Source organism: Mastigoproctus giganteus, chromosome 8 (genome assembly GCF_048544385.1).
Source record: "Mastigoproctus giganteus isolate SK-2022 chromosome 8, ASM4854438v1, whole genome shotgun sequence".
Taxonomy (NCBI): domain Eukaryota; kingdom Metazoa; phylum Arthropoda; class Arachnida; order Uropygi; family Thelyphonidae; genus Mastigoproctus; species Mastigoproctus giganteus.
This window is the reverse complement of record NC_143582.1, coordinates 57,742,580-57,765,108: the sequence shown is the minus strand read 5'-3', so window position 1 is coordinate 57,765,108 and position 22,529 is coordinate 57,742,580. Positions and strand designations below refer to the sequence as shown.

The following is a 22,529-nucleotide window of genomic DNA, read 5'->3' as shown; positions in this document are numbered from 1 at the left end:
TATTTTTTACATTTGTTTATATATCCCTAAAACAGTGTGCAGTATACGTGTTGAAAATGGACATTGAAAAAACACATGGCAAATACATTAATAGAAATAATCCCACGCTATTTAAAAAGTCATATTTATTAATGATTGATTTAATGATTATTTAATTCAGGAAATGCCAATAACATTGCGCAATGACTTTACCGACGACACTGAAGCTGCAACGAATTTGCAAGTAACGTCGAATTAAAATAGATAATACCCGTTAATGTTAAACACCCATAACATAGAAAATATACAATGAGAAAAAAATTAAGAAAACATTAATAAAAATTAAAAATTTAAGCAAGAATAACAGTATTAATGCCCATATAAGGATCCAGTCTAGTTCATTAATTCGTTTTAATAGTTTCTTAAGGGATTAAATTTGCCATAGTTGGTTCTAAAAGAATTGATCTAAAAAGATGTTTGAGACAAGTTTGTCTACAAGGAACATGTAAACTAGGTGGGTGAAGATATAATATCAGGAGAGTAAGTCTGATTAACAAGTTCCTTATAGGGGGGAAAATAGAAGGAAAGTAAATGGTATCTTGGTGAAATAATGAGCTTCAACCTAGCTGTCTCCAAATTAAGGTTGAAATGCTCATTACTTATTTCTAATTTCCATTTCTTGATATACTTGCTCACCATGCCGCTAAAAAATATTAAAAAAAAAAAAAAAAAAATTTCTACGATTCAGAGCGAAATCGAGGTAGGGAGTAGTGTGTGTGTGTGTGTGTGTGTGTGTGTGTGTGTGTGTGTGTGAGAGAGAGAGAGAGAGAGAGAGAGAGAGAGAGAGAGAAGGGGGGTGTGGCCATTGCACTTCAGTTCAATGTAATTATCTTTTTTGATTCTTTAGTCCGAGAAGCTGATTACAATGTTTAACGATAGATGAGATATGAGGAGAAAAACTGTTATGTGAGGTAGGGAAACCATCTAAATCATTAAAGTTATTAACCCTTGAAATTAATTTACTATAATAGTGTAATTAGGGAAAGTATGTCGAGCACGGGGATCCCCGAACGTCATGATATAACATTTGAATATTAACTGATAAGTTATTATTGAAGGCCAACAACAAAAAAAAGGTTTGAGATTACATTGCGATAAAAGTACACCATTTTCTGTTTTTACGGTCCTACTAAAGTTTAATCATCTGCATATGTCGAGAATTTTGTCTTAGTACAACTGTGATAAGTCATTAATATATAGGTGCATTATAATCCACCTATATATATTAATGAGTTATCATTTCAAATAGCGTTGAAGTAGAAGTTGTTCTATAATCAAATTAAGCGCTATTATATTACGTGCGAGAATTGCTGCAACTGTAACGTTATGCTTGTAAGGTGCTACTCCTACGAGTGTTCAAGCAGTTAATAAAACAAATTAACAAGCAGGACACTCACTCTGGGAAGCACAGAATTCTGCTATGATATGCACAATTACAGTCCAGAATAACGCAGTGAAACTACCACCATGCAACTCAAAAGGAAATACTGGTGGCCATTATTATACAAATAAAAATAGACGAAAAGAAAGTTTGGGAGAACCAAAGTGATAGTGGGTGGGTATCTTCCGCTTTGAATTCCTAAAGGTGGGCATTCCTGTCATGGCCTGTTTATTGAAAGCAACAAATCGTGGATGCTCCTGTTCTAACGTCAATAAACAGGACATGATAGAGATCTAATCCTTTGGGAATTAATATTAGCAGGCATCTCCCGATTGAGTTGTCATTGTGGTCCTTCCAACCTTTCTTTTCGTTCTTGTCATTATTTGTCTAACAGTGGGTATTAGCATTTGCTTTTGGGTTTTTACATACAGTAGGTGTAGTTTGCTGGAGTCGTTCTGGCTTCTGTTTATAAATTTCTGGTAATTTTATTTAATTGTCCAATTTACTTTGTTATATTAACTGCTTGGACATTGAAATCAACTGCAGTAATTCTCCAACTTATATTAATGTTTAATTGAAATAATCATTACTTGGTAACATCACATACAATTACTGTTTTCTTTATTTCATTTCCGATAAAATAATAATAAAACATTGTGAAATGTTAAGGTATGAGCGGCAAACTTGCAGTAATTTACGACATAATTGGTGCAAATAGAGGAAATTTGACACACTAGTACATCATGTTGTGGAAAAACAGTAGGCTGTCGTACATGAACTTATAGGTAAATATACGATTTCTGTGTTCGAATTTCTGAAACTATAGCGATACAGATACTTCTCTGTAAAAGAAATCCATTGTCCATAAATTGTTTTCTAATATTTATATAGCTCTCGAAATTCTTCTGACTTTTCCTGTCGCTGTAGCATCTGGAGAAGGAAGTTATTCGAAACCAAAATTTATAAAAATTTACATTCAGTTAATGATGCTACAAGAACCGATTAAAAGTTGCATATTTTGACAAATGTAAAGGACGTTGCGATTAAATTGGACTATAGTGAAATTACAGTCGATTTTGTATTAAGTTTATTTGTTTGTTATTAAGTTGTTTTTTGTAAGTTTGTTTATAAGTTATTAAGTTAGAATACCAATTCTTCAGATTTTGATACATTTTAAGAAATCTTAAGTTATTGCTTAATAGTTTTTAACTTAATAAATATTGTTTTGTAATTATTAATTCATTATTCTGCTATGCCCTTGGCTACTAAAAAAAGTAAAGAATTTTTATAGTTTTTTCCTCATATACAATCTGCCTGAGTTAGTATTAGTAGTTGCAAATGATACAAGAAATCAAGCTTATACCGCATCAGCCAAAAGAAGGGGGGGAATCCACCACCCTTCTCATTTTATCTATCCATTCCCTCCAATAGTTTGCTAGTTCTTCCTTTAATTTATTTAAGCTATCCACTTTCACAACCACAGATGGAAGTTTGTCACAGTAATCAACCACCCTCTGGCTAAAGCCAAAGTTCTATATATCTGTTCTGCACCATCCTTCCTCAGTTCGAATTTATAACCCCTCGTGTGGATAGTCTGGGCAAGAGGAAAATCTTATGGGCATTAAGCTGTCTCAATCAAATCCCCTTAGGGTAACTCACAGGCGTCTAGTCTCCAGACGCTGAAATTTGCAGAACTGAAGCCTTTCTTCTTGGCAAGAGCACCCCTTCGTTCCTCACTCATCTCGTTGCCCTTCTCTGCACCTGTTCCAGAAGCTTCACATTGTTGCTTAAATAATGCCTCCAGACCCGTATTCGCTACTCAAGATGTTTCCTATACAATGGAATAATCGCCACCATATCCCTGCTAGCAAAATTCCTGTATACTATTGACAAAATCCTATGAGCTATCCTGGCTCCACAGCCCAGAGAAATTCATATCTGACGACACGATTACCTCCAGGTCTGTTTTTTTTTCATTTTCTACTACCCTGAGCGTAATACCACACATTTGGTACGTTATTCTGAGGCTACTGCTCATTGCCCTTCTCTGTTCCAGAAGTTCTACATCGTTGCTTAAATGAGGCCTCCAGACCTGTATTCACTACTCAAGATGTGGCCTGTACAATGGAATAATCATCACCTTGTCCCCTGCTAGCAAAATTCCTGTAATTATTCCTGTAATATTTTTTATTATGTCCTGGTGCTGATGCTGTTCTGGCATCCTGTCTCCACCGCCCAGAGAACTTCATATCTGACTACACGATTACCTCCAGGTCTTTTTCATTTTCTACTACCCTGAGTGTAGTACCATACAGTTTGTACGTTACTGCTACCCATATGCAGTAATTTGAATTTGTCAGTTTGAAATTTCAGTTGCCATTTTTCAACCTGTCTGCCTAATTTTGCTAGATCATGTTGCAGTAGCATACCATTATTACTGTCATTAACAATTAATCATTAATGACATTAATCCTGCCAAACTTTGTATCATCTGCAAACTTCGACATCAAGCCTGATATGCTCTCATGAAATCATTAAGAAATACAGAAAACAACAAAGGGCCCACCACTGCACTCTTGGGGGACTCCGCGAATAACATTAGTCCACGAAGAGCAGTGCCCATTAATAACCACTGTGTTCTATCACTCAACCATCCCTTTATCCATAGCAGTAATTTGCCCTTAATGCCACACTGCTCCAGTTTGTACAGCAATCTTTTATGTACAACAGTATTAGGGGGGATCCAAAAATTTTATTTTGGATCTAGTTCTTTTGTTACTGCATCATAGTATCCAATCAATTTGGTCATTCCATTCCATTTTAGCCTCCATAAGGGGAGTCCACTACCTGGGCCGTAGCCCATCCGTGGATTTTACCTAATGGGATTATAATTCTTACTCAATTAGAGTTCACTTTTATTTTAATTTATAACGCAATTTAAAACCCACAAATTCACAACAACAACAAATTAACACGAAAATTCGGCCACTTAGCCTCCCATCAGAAAAATTAAACTTTGGCCTTTAACTTTATCCTGTCAATCTTAATGATGGGAGTTGACGCCCCTGCCCCGTGGAGGCGGGCCTCCACTATCTAGCATCAAACGGAACCGTCTTTTGAATACAGCCTCAACATATTTATTAAAATAAGCAAATAGTCTTCTGTCTTCAAACAGGACCCATAGTCCATCTCTCACCGGTATGCCAACTGAATTTTCTAGATCAAATCTTAAATCAGCATAATTTGGGGAATCAAGCATAACATGTTCAGATGTCTCCGAAATTCCACACTCGCACAATCCACTATCCCACAACCACAACTGATGCAACCTCAAGGCAAGTCCATGGCCTGTTATTAAAAATGTTGCGTTCAAACCGAACTGCAACCAATTTTTATTACTATGGTTTATCAAATCTACTTTAGGAAGAAATTTATAGGTTGGTCTACCCTTAGTACTGCAATCCCACTGTTCTTACCACTTATCAGTTATCATTTTCAATATTCTTTTCTTTTCTTCTTTAATATCACATCTCTGATAAGTTCGATTTTCAGGGCAAGATTGTATCCCAAAAAGCGTACTTTTTATATTATTTTTAGTATAGTAGACCAACCCATAAAACAAAACCATATATTGGGCCGGTATCTTGCCTGAGAGCACTTGTAAGGCTTCAGAGGAGACGGTTCGACATGCTCTAGTAATACTCAATAAAGCAAATCTCTGAGCCTGAATTAAGTACAGTACTTTATAATTATAGAATTTTGTACAATCAATTTGGTCAGACAAGAATTCCCCTTCACAAACCAATGTTGTGTCTGAAGTATAACTACAGTCCTGCCTAGATAGTCCTGCATTGCTTTTAACCAGCGGCTCAATTATTTTTCCTGGAACGAAAGGTAAGCTAACAGGTCTTTAATTGCTCATCTCACTCTTTGTTCCCCTTTGTGAATTTGGATACATTGGCACATCTCCAGTCTGCAGGGATTTTCCCTGAATCCAAAGATGCCCTCATAATTGTGGTTAACGGTTTGCTTACCTCCTTACACTGCTCGACAAAATTAACAGAACACGTAAAAAACGTGATGCAACTCGTGCAGCTTGCGATGAAGCGAGAAAAAAAATGGTATGGTGACGAAACATAAAATGACGGTGAAATGAGGAGAAAGCGAGAAATTTCGGATAGGTATAAGGGACATTTATAGGGATTGTACAAGAATGACCAAAAAGGTCACATTACAGAATTCGATACAAGATGCTCAAAAATATGGTCACACAACATTAGGACGGCGTATGATCCCCTCCAACGAATAACCAGGCCGGAGGCCGGACAGCGGTGAACCATGCTCGATATAAGGGTGTCGATATAATATTCCGTTGCAACAAATCTCATTCTTCTACCAGCGCAGACCTTAGCTCAGCAAGTGACCGAAGAGTTGGTTGTCGGCGTGCAATGCGACGGGCGTCCCACACATATTCGATCTGATTTAAGTTTGGTGATCGTGCTGGCCACAGTAGTCGTTGGATATTTTCAGTTTCAAGATATTCCTCCACCACTTGAGCTCCATGTGCAGTGGCGTTGTCGTGCATGAAAAGAAAATCTGGGCCAACCGCACCCTTAAAATGTCGTACATAGGGTTCGAAGATTTGCTCTTGGTACATCTACGTAGTAACGGTACTCCTATCAAAAACATGAAGAGGGGGTACGGCCATTGATCATTTTTCCATCCCACACTAGAACACTGCATCCACCTTAAGTGGCCCTTTCTCTGATGTTGGAGTGATGGTGCCCCATTCCTGGTTGTCTCCAGATGAAATAACATCTAGAATCTGTCACTATGTATTTCTCTTTCAACGACCGACAAAACTGAATTAAAATAAATTTTTTAAAATAAAATAAAAAAATAAAAATATAAGTTTAAACTGATATAAAATAAAAACGTTAAAATACTTATAATAAAAGTAAATTGCAAAATATATGTAAAAAAATAGTATAAAATAACAGTAGCTTTCGGGGAGAGGTGTCCCTTCAGGGCTGAAGAAGGTTGTTGTTATTTGGTTTTTTAGGAGCATTATCAACTAAAGCCATATTGCTCCGGGGATATGCGGTGGTCATTCCCTGACTTTTCCGCATCCTCCGTATTTCGTGGTCACGGGCTCGAACTCCGGTCTAATCAAGAAGCGTGTGCTACGCACTACTGTTCCTGCCCACCTGGCTACGGAGGCGCCTCGCTGAAGAAGGGACACCTCGCCCAGAAAGCTACCTCGATTCACCCAAGTGCCTTTTTTATGATTAACTTCAACAGTTTCTCCTCCATTTCCTTTCAGTTATTACAAAATCCTTTACCTCCCAATTAGAGTTTGATAAACTTCTGGCATCCACTTCATATTCCTCAAGAATTCCTCATGTGTGAATGTAGATGCAAAATACTTATTAATTTTTTCAGCAACCTGAGCAGGATCATCAGTTGCACCATCCATAACAAAAAGACCAATGTGATTCATCCTTCGTGTTTACATAAGTAAAGAAGTCTTTGCTCTTTTTCTTTGCGTCCTTTTTCCAGAGACTTCTCTTAATCTGCCTTAGCTTGCTTAACCTCCTTTGTGAGTTGATTGCAGACTAATTTATATCTACCATATGCTTCTGTATCACCTGATGCTTTATATGCATCCCATGCATCATTCCTCTCTTTTGCGAGTCCCGTTAGTTCATCTGACATCCATTTATATCTAAGCCCTGAACGGTATTTCTTAGTTGGTATGAAAAGCCTTTAGCTTTTATGATTATATCCTTAATGTTTCCCCATTTAGAACTTGCTGATGGTAACATTATCGGTTGGTCTCACTGTATACAATTTAAAAACTGTCTGAGACTACTGTACTTTAGTCATCTTTATGAAAGCAAAACCCATTTCCTTTACTCTTGATGGGAGTTACATCCCTAAGTAAATCCCACATCAGTACACTGTGATGACTGCCACCTTTTATCTATAGATTCTTAATGTATGAATTGTCACTGCTAATAATCAGATCAGTATTACTCTCTCTCTTGTTGCATTTCTAAAAGATTGCTGTAGAAAACAGCGTCGAATTATTCTACAAAAGTATTGCTTGTTTGTGCGTGACCAACCCACAGTTAGCAGGTGCAGGCAAGAGTTTCATAGTTTTTGTCCTGGAAACTCAGGTATTTCTTACAGAAAAAAGACAAACTCACCGGGGGTACACGCAGTTACAGAGACAATGTATTTACGCCTCACAGCCTTAATTGCTTTGGTGCTGATGACACATCACGTTAGCGTAGGAAACTGTCTTAATTTTCTTTGTACAGAACATGATTAGTTTAATTACATTAAGCGGAATTTTGATTAAATGTTTTTAATCTGATTAATGTTTTTCTTGATACTAAAGTACTAAACCGTTGAGGAAATGTGTAATTTATAGAATAGATCTGATTTACATGTAGAAAGCTGCGTATTCTCATTTCCATCTGCTAAAGCATATATATATATATATACCACATGTTTTTACAATTTTTTTCAGTGGATTGGGTTTCTCTTTAAATGCATGGATGTGTATTATTGTGTGGATGTCTGAAAAGGAAGTTTATAAGCGATTAATTAGTAAACCGCTGCTGGTTATGTTGATGATTGACATATTCAGTATGTAACTGGCTGTATTCCAATCAGTTTGCTTTGCTGGAGGAGAAACAGAAATTTTCTTTTCGAAAAAAAATTTCCTGCGGCCACTGATGAAATTCCAATTGGCACCATTGTAAACGGAATGCGTGTTGTGTAATAATCATGTTAATTATTACAGAACAATATAATTACCATAATTTACTGATTTAGAGCCTTGTATGTTATGTACATAGGAGACGCTTTGCTTTCTTGGTGACTTACGGCTTAGAAAACTTGTACCCACCGGCTTGCAAATTATAGTGTATCATTTATTTTTTTTTTATTTCGTTATTTTATATTACTTTATTTTTTTATAATAACACTGTATATACTTAAGTTAACGCTAAGGTGACATGCAAATTCAGCTCAAGGTCCTACTTTAGGAACGGGTTTGGGATCCTGGGCATAACCGAGCTACAACTTATATCTTGCATCGTCTTTAAGCTGTCCTACACTCTTTATTCTTATTTCTCCGAAATTATTAGGGTAAACTGAGGATGTAGCAGAAACTACTTCTTATTTGTACTACTATATTTTCGCCTTCACGGAGTTCAGGTACTATTATTCCTACTCTGTTAGTTTTCCTTTGCGTTAACTTAAATAATTGGCTATTTACCACAATCATCACATAGGGGTCACCACATGCGTATTAACTCACTAGAGGGATTTGGATTTCGTTCATGACAACTATTGTTGTTACTACATGGCGTCTTGGATACGGTAGATATGCCTTATGCTTTACATTTATTCTTATTTTAATTATTTTAATTATTAAATTATTCTCTGTCGGGTAAACGATGTTCAATATGTGCTTGTATAATTACTTTATATTATCTTTTTTTTTATTCTAAAATTTTTAACTACCTTTTATTGGTTTCGATTCAAATTACTTAATCTCTAAATTTATTATTATTATTTCATATAACTTAGCAGATATTGACCATTACAGAAACAGAGAACTCCTTGTCGTTTTTTGCCTTCAGTTGGCCCCAGACGAAGTCACCTAGATTGTGGGTAAATAGCGATAAATTTTGTGTATATATTTTAATTTATATTCAATTCTCCCTTCTCCCCCCCCTTTTTTTTTACTAACCTTACTTTATCCCTAGCGTTTTCTGTAAATCTATCTTCCTATATATATCACAGTGGTTATAATTACCGCTCTTCCAACACTCGTTTTAAAGACTCGTGTTTGAATTATTTAGTCAGTGACGCGGGTAACTTTTATGGGCTTTTTTCACTCCGTGGCTGAGTTAGTCGGTTTCAGGCATGAATAGCAAGGCTTCACCCAGGAAACTCTAGTTTTTCGCCCAGCAAAACAGACAAATCGAACAGAGAACACCTGAAATTTATAGACATATTACAATGAGCAGAGAAATTGGTTATCGATTGGCTCTAATATAATTGTTTTTGTTAAGAAAAATTAAGCTTAATGTAGGATTCATACCTCTTTAAACAGCACATATATATATATATATATATATATATGAAGAGATTAAGTTAAAAGAATTCTAAATTGGGAATAATTTACAATCAACTTTGTAATAATTATGTTAAGATTCTTAATTGCCCTTTGATTTCATTGTTTTTAAATGTAAGTGGATTGCTGAATTTAGAAAAATTAGAAAATTACTAATTTGCATCCATACCTATAAATTGTTGCCTTCATTGATTATTTATTTATCATTTTTGTAGGTTTCACTGAGTTCTAATATTGCCAATATTTTTTTCTTAAACACTTAATTATTAAATTTCTTCTAGAAGATATAGATGTATATCATTTTATACATGTGAACATTTGAAAATATAAGTAATTACACGTTTATCTGCAGATAGGCCACCCTGCTATCTAACTCGTTGAGTTTAGATGCGTGTCCTCATAACCTTAAAGTACGAAAGGTCAGTTAGTGCCAAAAACAAAACTCCACAAAGGTCGGAGGGTATCCAGGCTTTATTATGACCTTGGAATGATTACATCATACAGCTGATATAAAGACTGGATTGCAAGAATAAGTTAGAACACCTATTATAAGGGATGGCTGTAACTGAATGGTATCCCCCATGACTCTCATTATATGCGTTTTCCAAATAATTTAGGAAGGAAAATTAGGATGGTGCCGCATCAAACGTTTATTGTTGGGCGTCACCGAATCTGCTTGAGAAGCATCACATAAATAGTTCGCCATGAAAGGTAAGAACCAAAAGGTAAGGTAAAGGAAAGATAATTCCCCACATGGATCCATTCGCTTGTGAGATTATCACAACTGATAGGGGAATGTGTATTCCTTGTGTGAATTTTGTGAATTTTGTATCTTTGTTGTTGACTTGAAGCATATTAAATAAAATTCAAAGAGTATATTTAGTCTCTCTCTCTCTCTCTCTCTCTCTCTCTCTCTCTCTCTCTCTCTCTCTCTCTCTCTCTCTCTCTCCCCCCCCACTTATCTAACTTATCACCCTACGAAGACACCATTAAGAAATACTATTTTTACTTAACTTAGACGAACTGGATCGAGTTTTATGCTAAATCTGATGCCCGCTGCATGTTTTGGCCCCAGTGCCCCATCAGTATGATTGATCTCTCGACTGAATCGAAAGTATTCGATATAAGTTCTTTTATTTAGTCCTAATGTCAGAGCTCGTTTCAGATTTGATCTCGTACTCGAACCTATACCATGTTTTTGGGTTAGAGACACAAAGGGAGTGTAGGTATAATTAATTAATTAACGCACTTTTATTTTTGAATGCCAAACGCCTATACATAAATTTTAGCGGACTGAAAATGTAATAAACATTTAGAATTACTTAAAATATTTAAATAATATATCTGAACCTCTTTAGAAACTAAGGTGTATTGTATTTTATTTTTTATTGTATATATTTTTTTCGCAGTCGCTATCGTCTGGGAGGTGTCGTTTGTTTTGGAACCACAATACCAAAAGCAAGTTACACTCAGAAATGTTCGGCAGTACTTCTCTTTCGGTACAGAAGAGAAATTGCACGATAGCAGTGGATTTTGACACATTTGGATCCAAAGTTGTAATGGGGCACCGTATTGTATGTAGCAATACATGATTATATATACACTTACTTGTACAATACGTAGGGGAAGTGTATTTTTTAATGAATTAATTGACTCTGAAATACATTGCATGTCTCAATTTATATTATCCTTTTGAACTATTTTTATGCTTATAATTGAAGGAAATGGAATATTCCACTGAGAAAGATAATTATCATTATGATTATATATAAGCGAAAAATTGTATTTGAAACAATCCGAGTTCTGTAGTGAATTCTGCTTTACAAAGACATAATAATGCCAAAATACATTTTGCGGACTTAAGGTTAAAACGGTGAATAATTATCATTTTTAATTGGTGTTAGAAACATATTTGAGCAGATAAGCATGCTTATGACGCCGTAAAAGAATACTTTTTAAAAACACCTCTGAACAAAGAAGCTTTCTTTATTAAACCTTACCCTCAGTGATCCAGTGAGTTTCTGCGTATCGGAAATATAATCACACTGAAACATCGATTAGTCTGCCACTCAGTCTTGTCAAAAGGTCAAAAGACAAATATCTTCAGTTTCATCACACCCGTTACGATGTTTGGCGCATAATGGCCTATAGCTGCCGTTGCGCCGTAAAACATACAACAACATACAACAACAACCCGTTACGAAACAGATTCTTTACCTTTCCCTTCTACGTAATGAATCCCAAAGTAGCTCTGCCTTTTCTCTACAGTCTGAAACACTTCCCGGGATGTTCAGAAACGCATTCTTTAGTTCTGTTCTGTCTTCTTACTATTCTCCCACTTTAAAGTTCCTATTTAATGTGATTGCAGAGTGTTATTTCGACTTTTATCACTTGCTTAATTATCACTGATATCTCTCCCTTTTCTGTCTTTCTTGCCAACAGCAAGTTATGAAACCTTTAAGCCTGTAGGTATATGTCTGCTAGCTGGTCGGTTTCTACAGCTATACTACCAAGGTTGCTACTTCTTAGGTGAGTAACGCTCGGTTCAGTTCAAAAAATTTTCCGATTTCAAAATTTAAAAATAAGATTCATTATACTTGGATGACCATATGGGACCAGTGAAAAAAAAAATTATTTTTTCATGATTTCGAAGTGTTCCTTGGGGAAAGCAAGGAACGAGTGAGAGGACGGGGGGAAAAAGTCCGAAAGAATTTTGTGATATACGTGTGGAACGCCTACCACTGATGAAGTTGTTTTTTTCTACGTGCAAGTCTTCTATTTTTGTGGCAGGTCGACAACCTTCGAATATGAGATGTATGTATCACTTACTCATGGTATATATACAAATTCCTAGTTCATGCAGCCATCCTTTAAGGGATTTTTAAAAATTTACACAACACTACGGTAATGATAAAAAAAAGAAAAGAAAAGAAAAAAAAAAAAACATATTTTACCATTATCGCATTCTAGTCTGACGTCATCCCTGAAAATGTGCCAATAGTCACATTCGTTTTATTGCTATAAGCCAAGAAAATAGCTTCAGGCGTCGTGCGCAATAGTAACGTTGAATATATTCTTGGTATTGTACTTCATTTTGTCAAATGGAATAATTTTCGGAGAGTTTTAATACTTCGATATTCTTAAAAATGAAACAGAATAGATATAAACAAGTATCATAATTGTTGTATATAATTTCAAATTGATATTTTTGCAGTCAGTAAATTTATTTTTAAGAAACTCTGATCTGAAACTCGTTGTTTTCTTTAAGAAAATATGCATTTAGGATGCGATGGTAAAAATTTTTCACTCGTCTGTAAATACATAATGGAAACTTACACTTTTGTTTTCACTAAAAATAAATATAAGTAGAGAGTTTGTGAATTCTCTTTAATTAAAAGTGCTAAATTTTAAGTTTCGAAATAGGTATAATGATAGGTAAGTAGGATAGAATTTTTAAAACAGCAATTTTAAGAACAGCAAAGAATCTCAGACGAGCGAAAATTTTTAAATTCCAATATTACATAAGTGTTTTGATATTTTGCAGCGTATTAAAATTTGCAAGCGTGTTGCGTGATGTTATAAATATTGTACATTATAGCATTTTATTAATGTATGTTCTTGTAATAGTATAACAGAAAACATTCATGATCAGATATTGCATTTTAGAAATCTTATTTTAACTTTAGAATCTCCATTGAACAATTTACATAGCATAATAATAATGCCACACTAATGTTTAATTTAAAATATTACTGAAATCATCCTTACTTTCATTTTCTTTTCTAGCTAATTTCTGTATTATTGTGGAGACGTCCATCCGACTGAACCATGAAGTCAAAGAAGGAATCCGACCAGATAACGGATTACACTCAGATCACTGGTGGCTGTGGCCCATGGCAAAGGGAGGTATTCATGATCCTTTTTTTTGCTTCAGTTCCTGTTGCATGGAACCATTTAGGAATTGCATTCTTGTCTTATGACGTGGACCACTGGTGTGCACGGCCTACGTTGTACAACAATTGGACTGCAGAACAGTGGAAGAATTTCACAATACCACTGGAACTAAGAGATGGATTGACAGAATATAGCCACTGTAAGATGTACGATGTCATCAATGGTTCTAATCATGCGAATTTAACAGTCTCATGCCAGTCTTGGGAGTTCGATACATCTTTCTATCGGTCAACACTTGTTACCCAGGTAAGAGAGAGGGGCACTCCGTTTTGCTATTATTAAGGATTTTAAGCGTAGATAAAGAATGACACACTTAAGTGTTATCAATTGAAGTTCAAGAGGACGTTTTTTCGGTATTTACGACTAAGAACTTCGAAAGATTTTAGTATTTATTAATTTTTGCAACATTGCTGCTTATTTTATTTTATTCAGTTTTTTGTCCTGTACCAGTACAGTTGCATTCCTAAACGCGAACAGCTTCACTGCATAATCGAATTTAGGTGGTTGGATTGGTTACAATTTTACAAAATAATTAAATAGAGCTATATAATTAAGAACAACTTAGTTGATTCTGTGAGATTAATATACAGGGTGATTCTAAATTATTGTCGGGATTTCCGTGGCCTATAATATTCAAACCGGAAACAACAAAATAAAACTGCCTACGGAATATGAAAGTGTAACTCAAAACGTTTTATTTGGCAACGCTGTACTCGCCGCATTGATGTCTGGGAGATATTGACGGCACTACTTCAAAATGGCGACTGTTCAAGAGAAGGCAATGTGCGTACTTTGGTTTTTCGAAACAAAGTCCGTTATCACAACGCAACGTCGTTACAAAACTCAGTATGGAAAAGATCCACCTTCAGCTAATACTATCCGACGTTGGTTAAAGCAATTTCAAGAGACTGGTAGTGTTCTGCACCGAAAAGGAGCGGGAAGACCGAGCACTTCGCAGGAAGATGTTGATCGAATCCACGAAGCGTTTTCTCGAAGCCCACAAAAAATCAACCAGATGAGCTTCTTTGCAGTTAGGTATACCACAAACGACTGTTTGGAGAGTTGTTCATAACCGCCTTCACCTACAAACTGCAGATTGTGCAGGCTTTAAAGCCGAAACGATAAACCCCGCCGTTTCCAGTTTGCCCAAGACATTTTGTCAAACGTCGAAGCTGATGAAAATTACCTTCGGAGATGGAGATTTAGTGATGAAGCAACGTTTTACGTATCAGGGAGGGTAAATCGTCATAACTGCCGAATATGGGGATCAGAAAACCCTCACGCCATTCGAGAATTCGAAAGAGATAGTCCAATGTCTGGTGCGCTTTGTCATGTTTGGAAATTTTGGGGCTCTTTCTTTGTGGAAAAAACAGTGACCTATCTGTTACCCCAGTTGGAAAATCATCAGCCAAATGTGGTGTTCCAGCAAGATGGTGCACCGCCATATTGGGCTCTTATTGTCCGAGAATTTCTTCACATGCATATTCCTGGACGCTGGGTTGGGCGTGGTGGACCGATTCCATGGCCTCCGCGCTCAACCGATATTACGCCGCTTGATTTCTTCCCGTGGGGATACGTGAAGGACATTGGGTACAAGACCCCTGTGACCTCCCTCGATGAACTGAAGCTCAGAATTGTTGCTGCGATCGAAACAGTTACACCGCAAATGCTGGAGAACAATGGGAGGGAAATTGAATATCGCTTGGATATCTTACCATGGCACGAAAGGCGCGCATGTTGAAGTTGTTTAGCATTCTGCAGTATTGATTGTATAGGTAATAAAACTTTGAGTTACACTTTCATATTCCGTAAGTAGTTTTATTTTGTTGTTTCCGGTTTGAAAATTATAGGCCACGGAAACCCCGACAATAATTTAGAATCACCCTGTATATTTCGAATACTGCTGTTTCAAGGGGCATACTTTTAAAATTAATAATTTTAAGTCTTCCGCCTAAAGTCACCAGTATTGTGCTATATCTAAATTTGTCGACAGAATTATATTATTTCCAAACTGATGTTAAATGTGACGATAATGAGTCTTGCATTCTGTATATTCTGAATAATATCCAACTAATATTAATAGCGAAACAAGTAACCTAGCTCACGTTATCGTGGTTGCCTGTACAAGTCCATGAGGTATGAATAAATCTTATATTTCGAGAAGCTCAGTTACAGAACATACCATGTCAAGCAGTGGGTCATAAATCTCTTCCCTTGTCAGCGACAAGAACTCTCGTCTGGTGGTTGCCGTGATTGAATCCACCAGTCGAAAGTTCTGGTGGCGGATATGGTGGAACATATCTTCTTTCTAACCAGACAGGTATTATTCAGCATAATAGTAAGTTTAGTAATAAGAATAATAATAATAATAATGATAACTGAAACCTGATTAGACTGCGCTTACAAGTTACTCTTTCTAGTGAAAACACTGCATAAAATAAATTTAGCAGATAAACCACATAAATAAAGTATTAAGAAAATTTAGTTTAATTTACAAAATATATTCAGAAGTTAAAAATAGTTTTATTTTAAATAAATGAAGAAAATTGTAAAAATGGAAGTAATCATTTCACTGGGTTTAGTGTATTAAAGTTGTCACTGCCAATCCTTTGTGACATTCTATACAAATTATTAACCATCTCGTTGCATGTAGAATCCTCAAGAAGGATGAAGAAAGCTTGAGGTTTAAACATATAGCTTAAAGTATCTTTAACTTCATTTATTGGCCCACGCAGCGTGAAGCAGCAACTTGTCTCACCCATAACAAAGTACATTGTACAAGAGTACATTCACCCCCCCCCCCAAAGTATCCAATATATGCGTAAGGAAAAGTGAAACAACGTGTACTTGTTAGTAAATACATAAATAATATACAAGATAAACAAATATAATGTAAAAAGCAGTAAAGGTAACGGTCTGCTACTAGATGCACAGAGGAGTCCAGCCAAAAGGAGGAGTCCAGCCAAACCTTGAATGGAGTAACAATTAGTAATTGGTAAGTTCAGTTTAAACTTACTTATAAAGTCATGCCTGGAGTTTACTTCTAAAGTCCGACCTTGTACTTCAAGATAAAATGGACAAACAAAACACTAGCATTATTATAAACACATTTCCATTATTACGAAATATTCAGTTTAGGAAGAAATATATGTAATACTAATTTTGAAGGAGACTACCATAGACTCCATTTGTAGAAAATATTAAAATTTAAAATTATCTTTTTAATGTAGATAATTGCATAATTCCCAAACATGAAATTACTAAAAAAATATCTGTCACAGTGAATGAATTTGAATACCAGTAACACTGATTAAACCATGTGAATTGTTATCCAGTGACCCTTATTGTGTGTGCAAGGTATTAGATTAAGTAATTTAAATTCCCACGCAGTTGGACTACTTAATACTTGGCGACATTCTAGATTTCGTATTGGATCCTGTCGCGTCAGGCCTAATCAGAAAAGATATGGCGGCTCTTCCTAATTTTACAGTTCCTGATATGGATGCATTTTGACGCTTCAGCTGCTCACTATACTAAACTGAAATTGCATAAATTATATTGTACTTATTTATTTTACTTAGTAAGACACTCCTGATTTTTAAAAGTGTGATATATTCTGATTTGCAATAAATTTCTTTTCCTTTCACATCGACACTGGTGTATCCATTTCTGACAGAATATGATATAATCTAGTTTTTGCTACTAAATACACTGAAATTCTTAAACTGTTGTGAACAAATGAATACCATGCAACTTTTCCACACAAATATGGTATCGAATTAAAACTTATGAAAGACAGATGTTACAAAAAAAAAAAAAAAAAAATCCCCTCAGAGCCATCAGAAATTTTTTACAAATTTAATCGTAACTGGTCTGAAAAATGCGTAGGAATATACTTTAAAATTAAACTATATATAACAACATGAACCTACGTATATGAGTATTACTGTATTCTCTCATGTCGTCTTGAGTCCGTTTTATCACAGTCCTAATGATAATAGAGCAATCACAGTCCTAATGATAATAGAGCAATCACAGTCCTAATGATAATAGAGGAATATCATAGAGGAACATCAGTGAAATCTTATACGTCCTTTGTAGTTTGCGCTTATTTCTTCTCTTTAACGGGTTTTTCAGCTGCCAGTCAGTTTTTATGCCCATGTTCCTCAATTAAAATGGGCAAGATTTGTTCTTAATTTATGAACTTACCTGCAGTATTCTCATTATTTCTAGAAGTATGTTCTATAAATTTTCATTTGTTTGTTAATTTCAGGAGCTTATTCCTAAACAGTACCCTAAATGGGTACTGTTGATTTTACTTTTTTAAAATTGCGTTCCAGCATGGAGGACAAGGCACCTGCCTGAGCTATAGGCTGGAAGGGAAACAAAAGTTAAGCGATTTAATTGTGTAAGTTCATAATGATATAATTTGTTGAGAAGGGAGGGAGCTCACTATCTAATAGTTTCCTCAGGTGAAGGAATGCCTCGTCCGAACTCAGAATTAACCCAAAATATTTCTGTTTTTAAATTTCCAAGCAGAATTTTCTTAGTTATAAAGGTGGTAATTCTGATTGTTTGCGCACATTTGCAATTTACTGTAGTTTCAAACTGTCACAATCCACGAAAACTGCTGCATAATGTTGGCAAAACATAAACAAAAATATATATTTAAGCTACTGTTTTTTGTCGACAAGTGTCAGCGTTTTGTTTTCAATAGTTCCAGTTCGAGTACAACCACTAATCAGAAACTTTCGATGAACATGGGTTCAATTCTCAATGGTTACGAAATTATCGATAGTCTAAGCTCAACTGCTTTCAGCGTGAACATGCATGCGAACCCCATATATTGTCTTTATGCGATTCGATTTGTGCTTACGTATTATTTGTGGGTGCTTATACAGTTTCTGATTACGCTTTGTAAAAGGGTCGTGAGTGTTAAAAAAAAAAAAAAATACTATATTAGGGTTACCCGTAAATGATTACATTAACCCGTATTCGTGACTGTAAATTGCGTGTGTTCTCTGGTCGATTTGCCTGTTTTACTGGACGAAAAAACCCCAGTTTCTGAGGGGAAAAACCTTGCTATCTACGCCTGAGACCGACTAACTCAGCTACGGAGTGAAAAAAGCCCACTAAAGTTCCTCGCGTCATCGACGGGATTCGAACCCGGGCCTTTTCCACCCAGTGTGGGTCGTGAGTGTTAAGTCGGAAATATCATTATAAACATGCATTTTACATAAACGAAGATTATGCTGATATGTACTTCGTTTACAAGTTTGTGACGGAAACGCGAACGCTTCGGTTTAAAAGTATCAGCCACAATTTCCAATTAGACAAATTCAAATTTTTTTTAGCTGTTCATTAGACAGTTCCGAGCAAGTATTTCTTCGCCAGCTGAATATCCTGTGAGATGGACTGTGGTTGAGAAGAAAAACATTATTGGTATAGAACAACGCAGTTCATATAGATAATCGAAGAATTTCAAACCGGCGCCTCCGTAGCCAGGTGGAAAGGAGCAGCAGTGTGTAACACACGCTTCTTGATTAGACCGGGGTTCGAGCCCGTCACCACCAAATACTGAGGATGCGGTAAGGTCAGAGAATGACCACCGCATATTCCCGGAGCAATATGGCCTTAGTTGCCAATGCTCCTAAAAACCAAATAACAACAACAATTTCCAACCACTTCTGTGTCACAGACAAGAATCTAGCAGATGTTACACAATGAATATATCTATCCGTACATAAAGTTGTTAAAGTTCCTGGAGACTCTGCTTAGCCGTTGGAATTCTTTTGTGGGTTTAATGCGTACCCACAGCTGCATTACTACATGTTATTAACCGATGGAGTCATTATTGCGCCCAACTCTCATTTTTGGTAATTTTTTGTCGAGTCCTCGCGTAACAGAGGAATGTAATTTTCAACGTTGGTTTTCTCTGAATGTAAGACGTGGTATCGTTGGTAGTCAGCTTATTGGGCCATTAATTTTCAAGGACTGTCTTACAGGTGATTTTATTCCAGGTTTTTTGCCGAATGAACTGTAGCCCTTTTTAAATATTCTCCTGAAAACACGGTTGTATAAGTTTCTACAGCATGATGGGGCGCTTCCACATTTAAATCGACCAGTGATGGCATAACTTAATTAGTACCTTAATAAGCGGATTGATGTGCCACCAATGTGACCAATACCTCAACCGGCCAGATTTCTCTGTGAAGTCACATTAAAACTACGATATGGAAACAAAAAGTGTGTGTGTAGAGAGAGAGAGAGAGACTTATTTGGGGAAAGTGCGAAAAAATCCCTCGTCTTTTTGACTACTCGCGAGGTCTGAATATAGAAAGAAAATGTTGTTAATCTATACTGACATTTCGTGATGAGTATAATTTTCAACTGCTTCGTCAGAGTGGGAACAGCAATTTCCACGGATCATTTATTGTAAATTTAACTGCGTAATCTACAAACTACTTTCGATAAAATGATTATGTACAAATCATTGTGCATAATTATAGTTGAAGATTGACTACAAAAACCAGTCAATATTTCTTGAACTTCAAATATCTAGTCTCTGTAACCATCGACAATAGGACCCCCCCCCTCATATTTATAGAACATTTCTAATGAGTGATATCGGGATTAAGCTCCTGCTTAATCCCGATATCACTCATTAGAAATGTCATTAAAAACCAGTCAATATTTCTTGAACTTCAAATATCTAGTCTCTGTAACCATCGACAATAGGACCCCCCCCTCATATTTATAGAACATTTCTAATGAGTGATATCGGGATTAAGCTCCTGCGGTTTGACTAAAAATCATCAGTAACCTGCATATATTGAAGATTTATTATACGAGCGTTTTTTTCGTATGCATATGTTTTCTAAAATAAAATGAACACTGTTCCATATACTACAAATAGATAATTAATTAGTATACCCCTTGATAGATATTTCTAGTGGAGTTTACACAGTATGACAAGTAATAAAAATTAAATAAACATAAATTATATAAAAAATAGTATTCAGTCCAAGCTCATCATCAATACAAATAGATCAACACATTTATATATGACGCACATGAGCATTGTTTACCTAGGCATCTGAAAACCAAATCATTGATATCACGGATCTTGATTCCACAAATCATTTCTAGGGAGCTTATTTATCGATTTAAACACCTGATCGGTGAAGAAAGCACTGGATTCTTTTGAGTCGTCGAAGAGACATCAGCGTAGAGGCAACAAAGAACTTGTGACGGAAATTTCCATTGTATAAACTCTCATATGTCGATATGTAAGTTTTGTCATGTCAACTGATTAATCACAGTACGGATTGCTTACGACAGCTAAATTTGTCCACCTTTACGGAGTTAATCGGTCTCGGGCGGAGATGCATGCCTTTTATTATCTTTAGAAAACTAGAGTTTTTCATCCAATAGAATAGACAAACCGACCATAGAATGCATGCAATTTACAGACATTATATACTAACGCTTCACAGCCAGAATTATTTTGATATAAAAACAACAAAGACATATATAAAGAATTATATACATTGGACTAAAGGACAGAAAAAACTGAGTTATAGATGAGTGCTTGAAATAATCTAAGGACGGTGCGCTTTAATAGAAGCAGCATTTAACTATTCAGGTACAGACATCCTGGGACGGAAAAATTGTACTTTGCTAGCAAAATTTCAAACTAGTGGTTATTCCTGGAACATCCAGACGGCCAGAAGGATGCACATTGATTAGTATTTCTAGAAAAACAATATATAACAAAGCAAACAGCAAAATGCGAAAATGCAAGTTGTTAATTTACACATACATGCTCGATGATTCATCGTTAAAAATCACAGTTTTAAAAAATAGTTCAAAATACAATCTTTAAGAAAATCTGGTTTTGGTGATTTGTGCAGATGCTGATTACTACCGCAGGTAAACGAAAGTCAGCATACTGATGGTCATCTCTGCTCTGGCGAGAAATAACCCAAATAATCAATACTCTTGATTTCCCCCTCCTGCAGATATGAACACTATACAAGTGAATCTTAAATATTTAAGAGAGAAAACAGTTTTGATAAATAATAATAGGACTGTGGTGGTGGTGGTTTTATTGAACTGTAACATTATGAAATATTACTAGATTACAAATGAAGCAATTTGAAAAAAGTCCTATACATACATCTGGTCTGACTGGGTGATAAGGGCAAATTGGGGGACCTTTCAGGATAGCCAGTTCTTGAACAAGATTTGACCATATTAATTGATTCGTAGGTCAAACTGAAATCCTCAATTAAAACAGTTCTATTAGATCAGTAAAACAGTAGACAGTCTATAAGACAAAATCAAGCTCTGCATGTTTTTGCTTACTGTAGATGAAAAATAAACTGTTACAAATAGAAGCTTTAAAAATCTTTGCATCTAATAGCAAATCTAATGAAGGACTGGACCTGTGAATTATTAAGCGATGTTTTTTTCAAAATTCGTAGGGGAAATAATGCGTAACACAGTATAAAGAATAAACATTGAAAATTATGAAATTCAGAAAAATCATGCCTCTGTAGAGTTCGGGAGTTATTTGGAATATCACTCGAAATTTGATAAAAGCAATTAACTTGGAGATCTCAAAGTAGTGAAATTGTACTACATAAACTCACAGAACAAGAAATTCAGACTAAAATTGAAAACGTGTTTTTTTTTTTTTTTCCTTCCTAGTGCTATTTCTCTATTTGAAACGCAGTAATAGGTTATAGCTTATCGTATATCTTATTGGATTCTACTTTAAGTTCTGCTGTTTGTTCTAATTACTGGAGTTTTCATTGGAACTAGGACAGATTTCAGTAATTCGAACAAATTCTTCTGTAATTCTTCAGTTAATTATAATTTTTGCTTTAATCAGTTATAAATGCTGAGGTTCGGGAGAGTGGGCATTATTTATAGGCGTGACGCTGCTGTTTGTTCATTATTCGAGTTCAGTAATACTCGTCTTAACTAAATTCGTTCACT

General features: G+C 35.6%; 1 protein-coding gene across 5 annotated transcripts in view; it reads left to right on the top strand.

The window, feature by feature from the left end:
- Positions 1-22,529, top strand: part of LOC150081550 (organic cation transporter protein-like) — a 165,577-nt gene that overhangs the window by 79,491 nt on the left and 63,557 nt on the right. For 2 of the 5 annotated variants that reach the window (XM_090380098.1, XM_090380097.1), the window contains one exon: positions 13,359-13,772. In XM_090380098.1, coding sequence (XP_090236224.1) covers positions 13,401-13,772 — 372 coding nt within the window. In that variant the 5' untranslated portion in view covers positions 13,359-13,400. Of the gene's footprint in view, positions 1-10,197; positions 10,284-11,885; positions 12,102-13,358; positions 13,773-22,529 lie in introns of those variants that run through there. The other 3 variants (XM_090380096.1, XM_090380099.1, XM_090380095.1) reach the window with 3 other exon arrangements.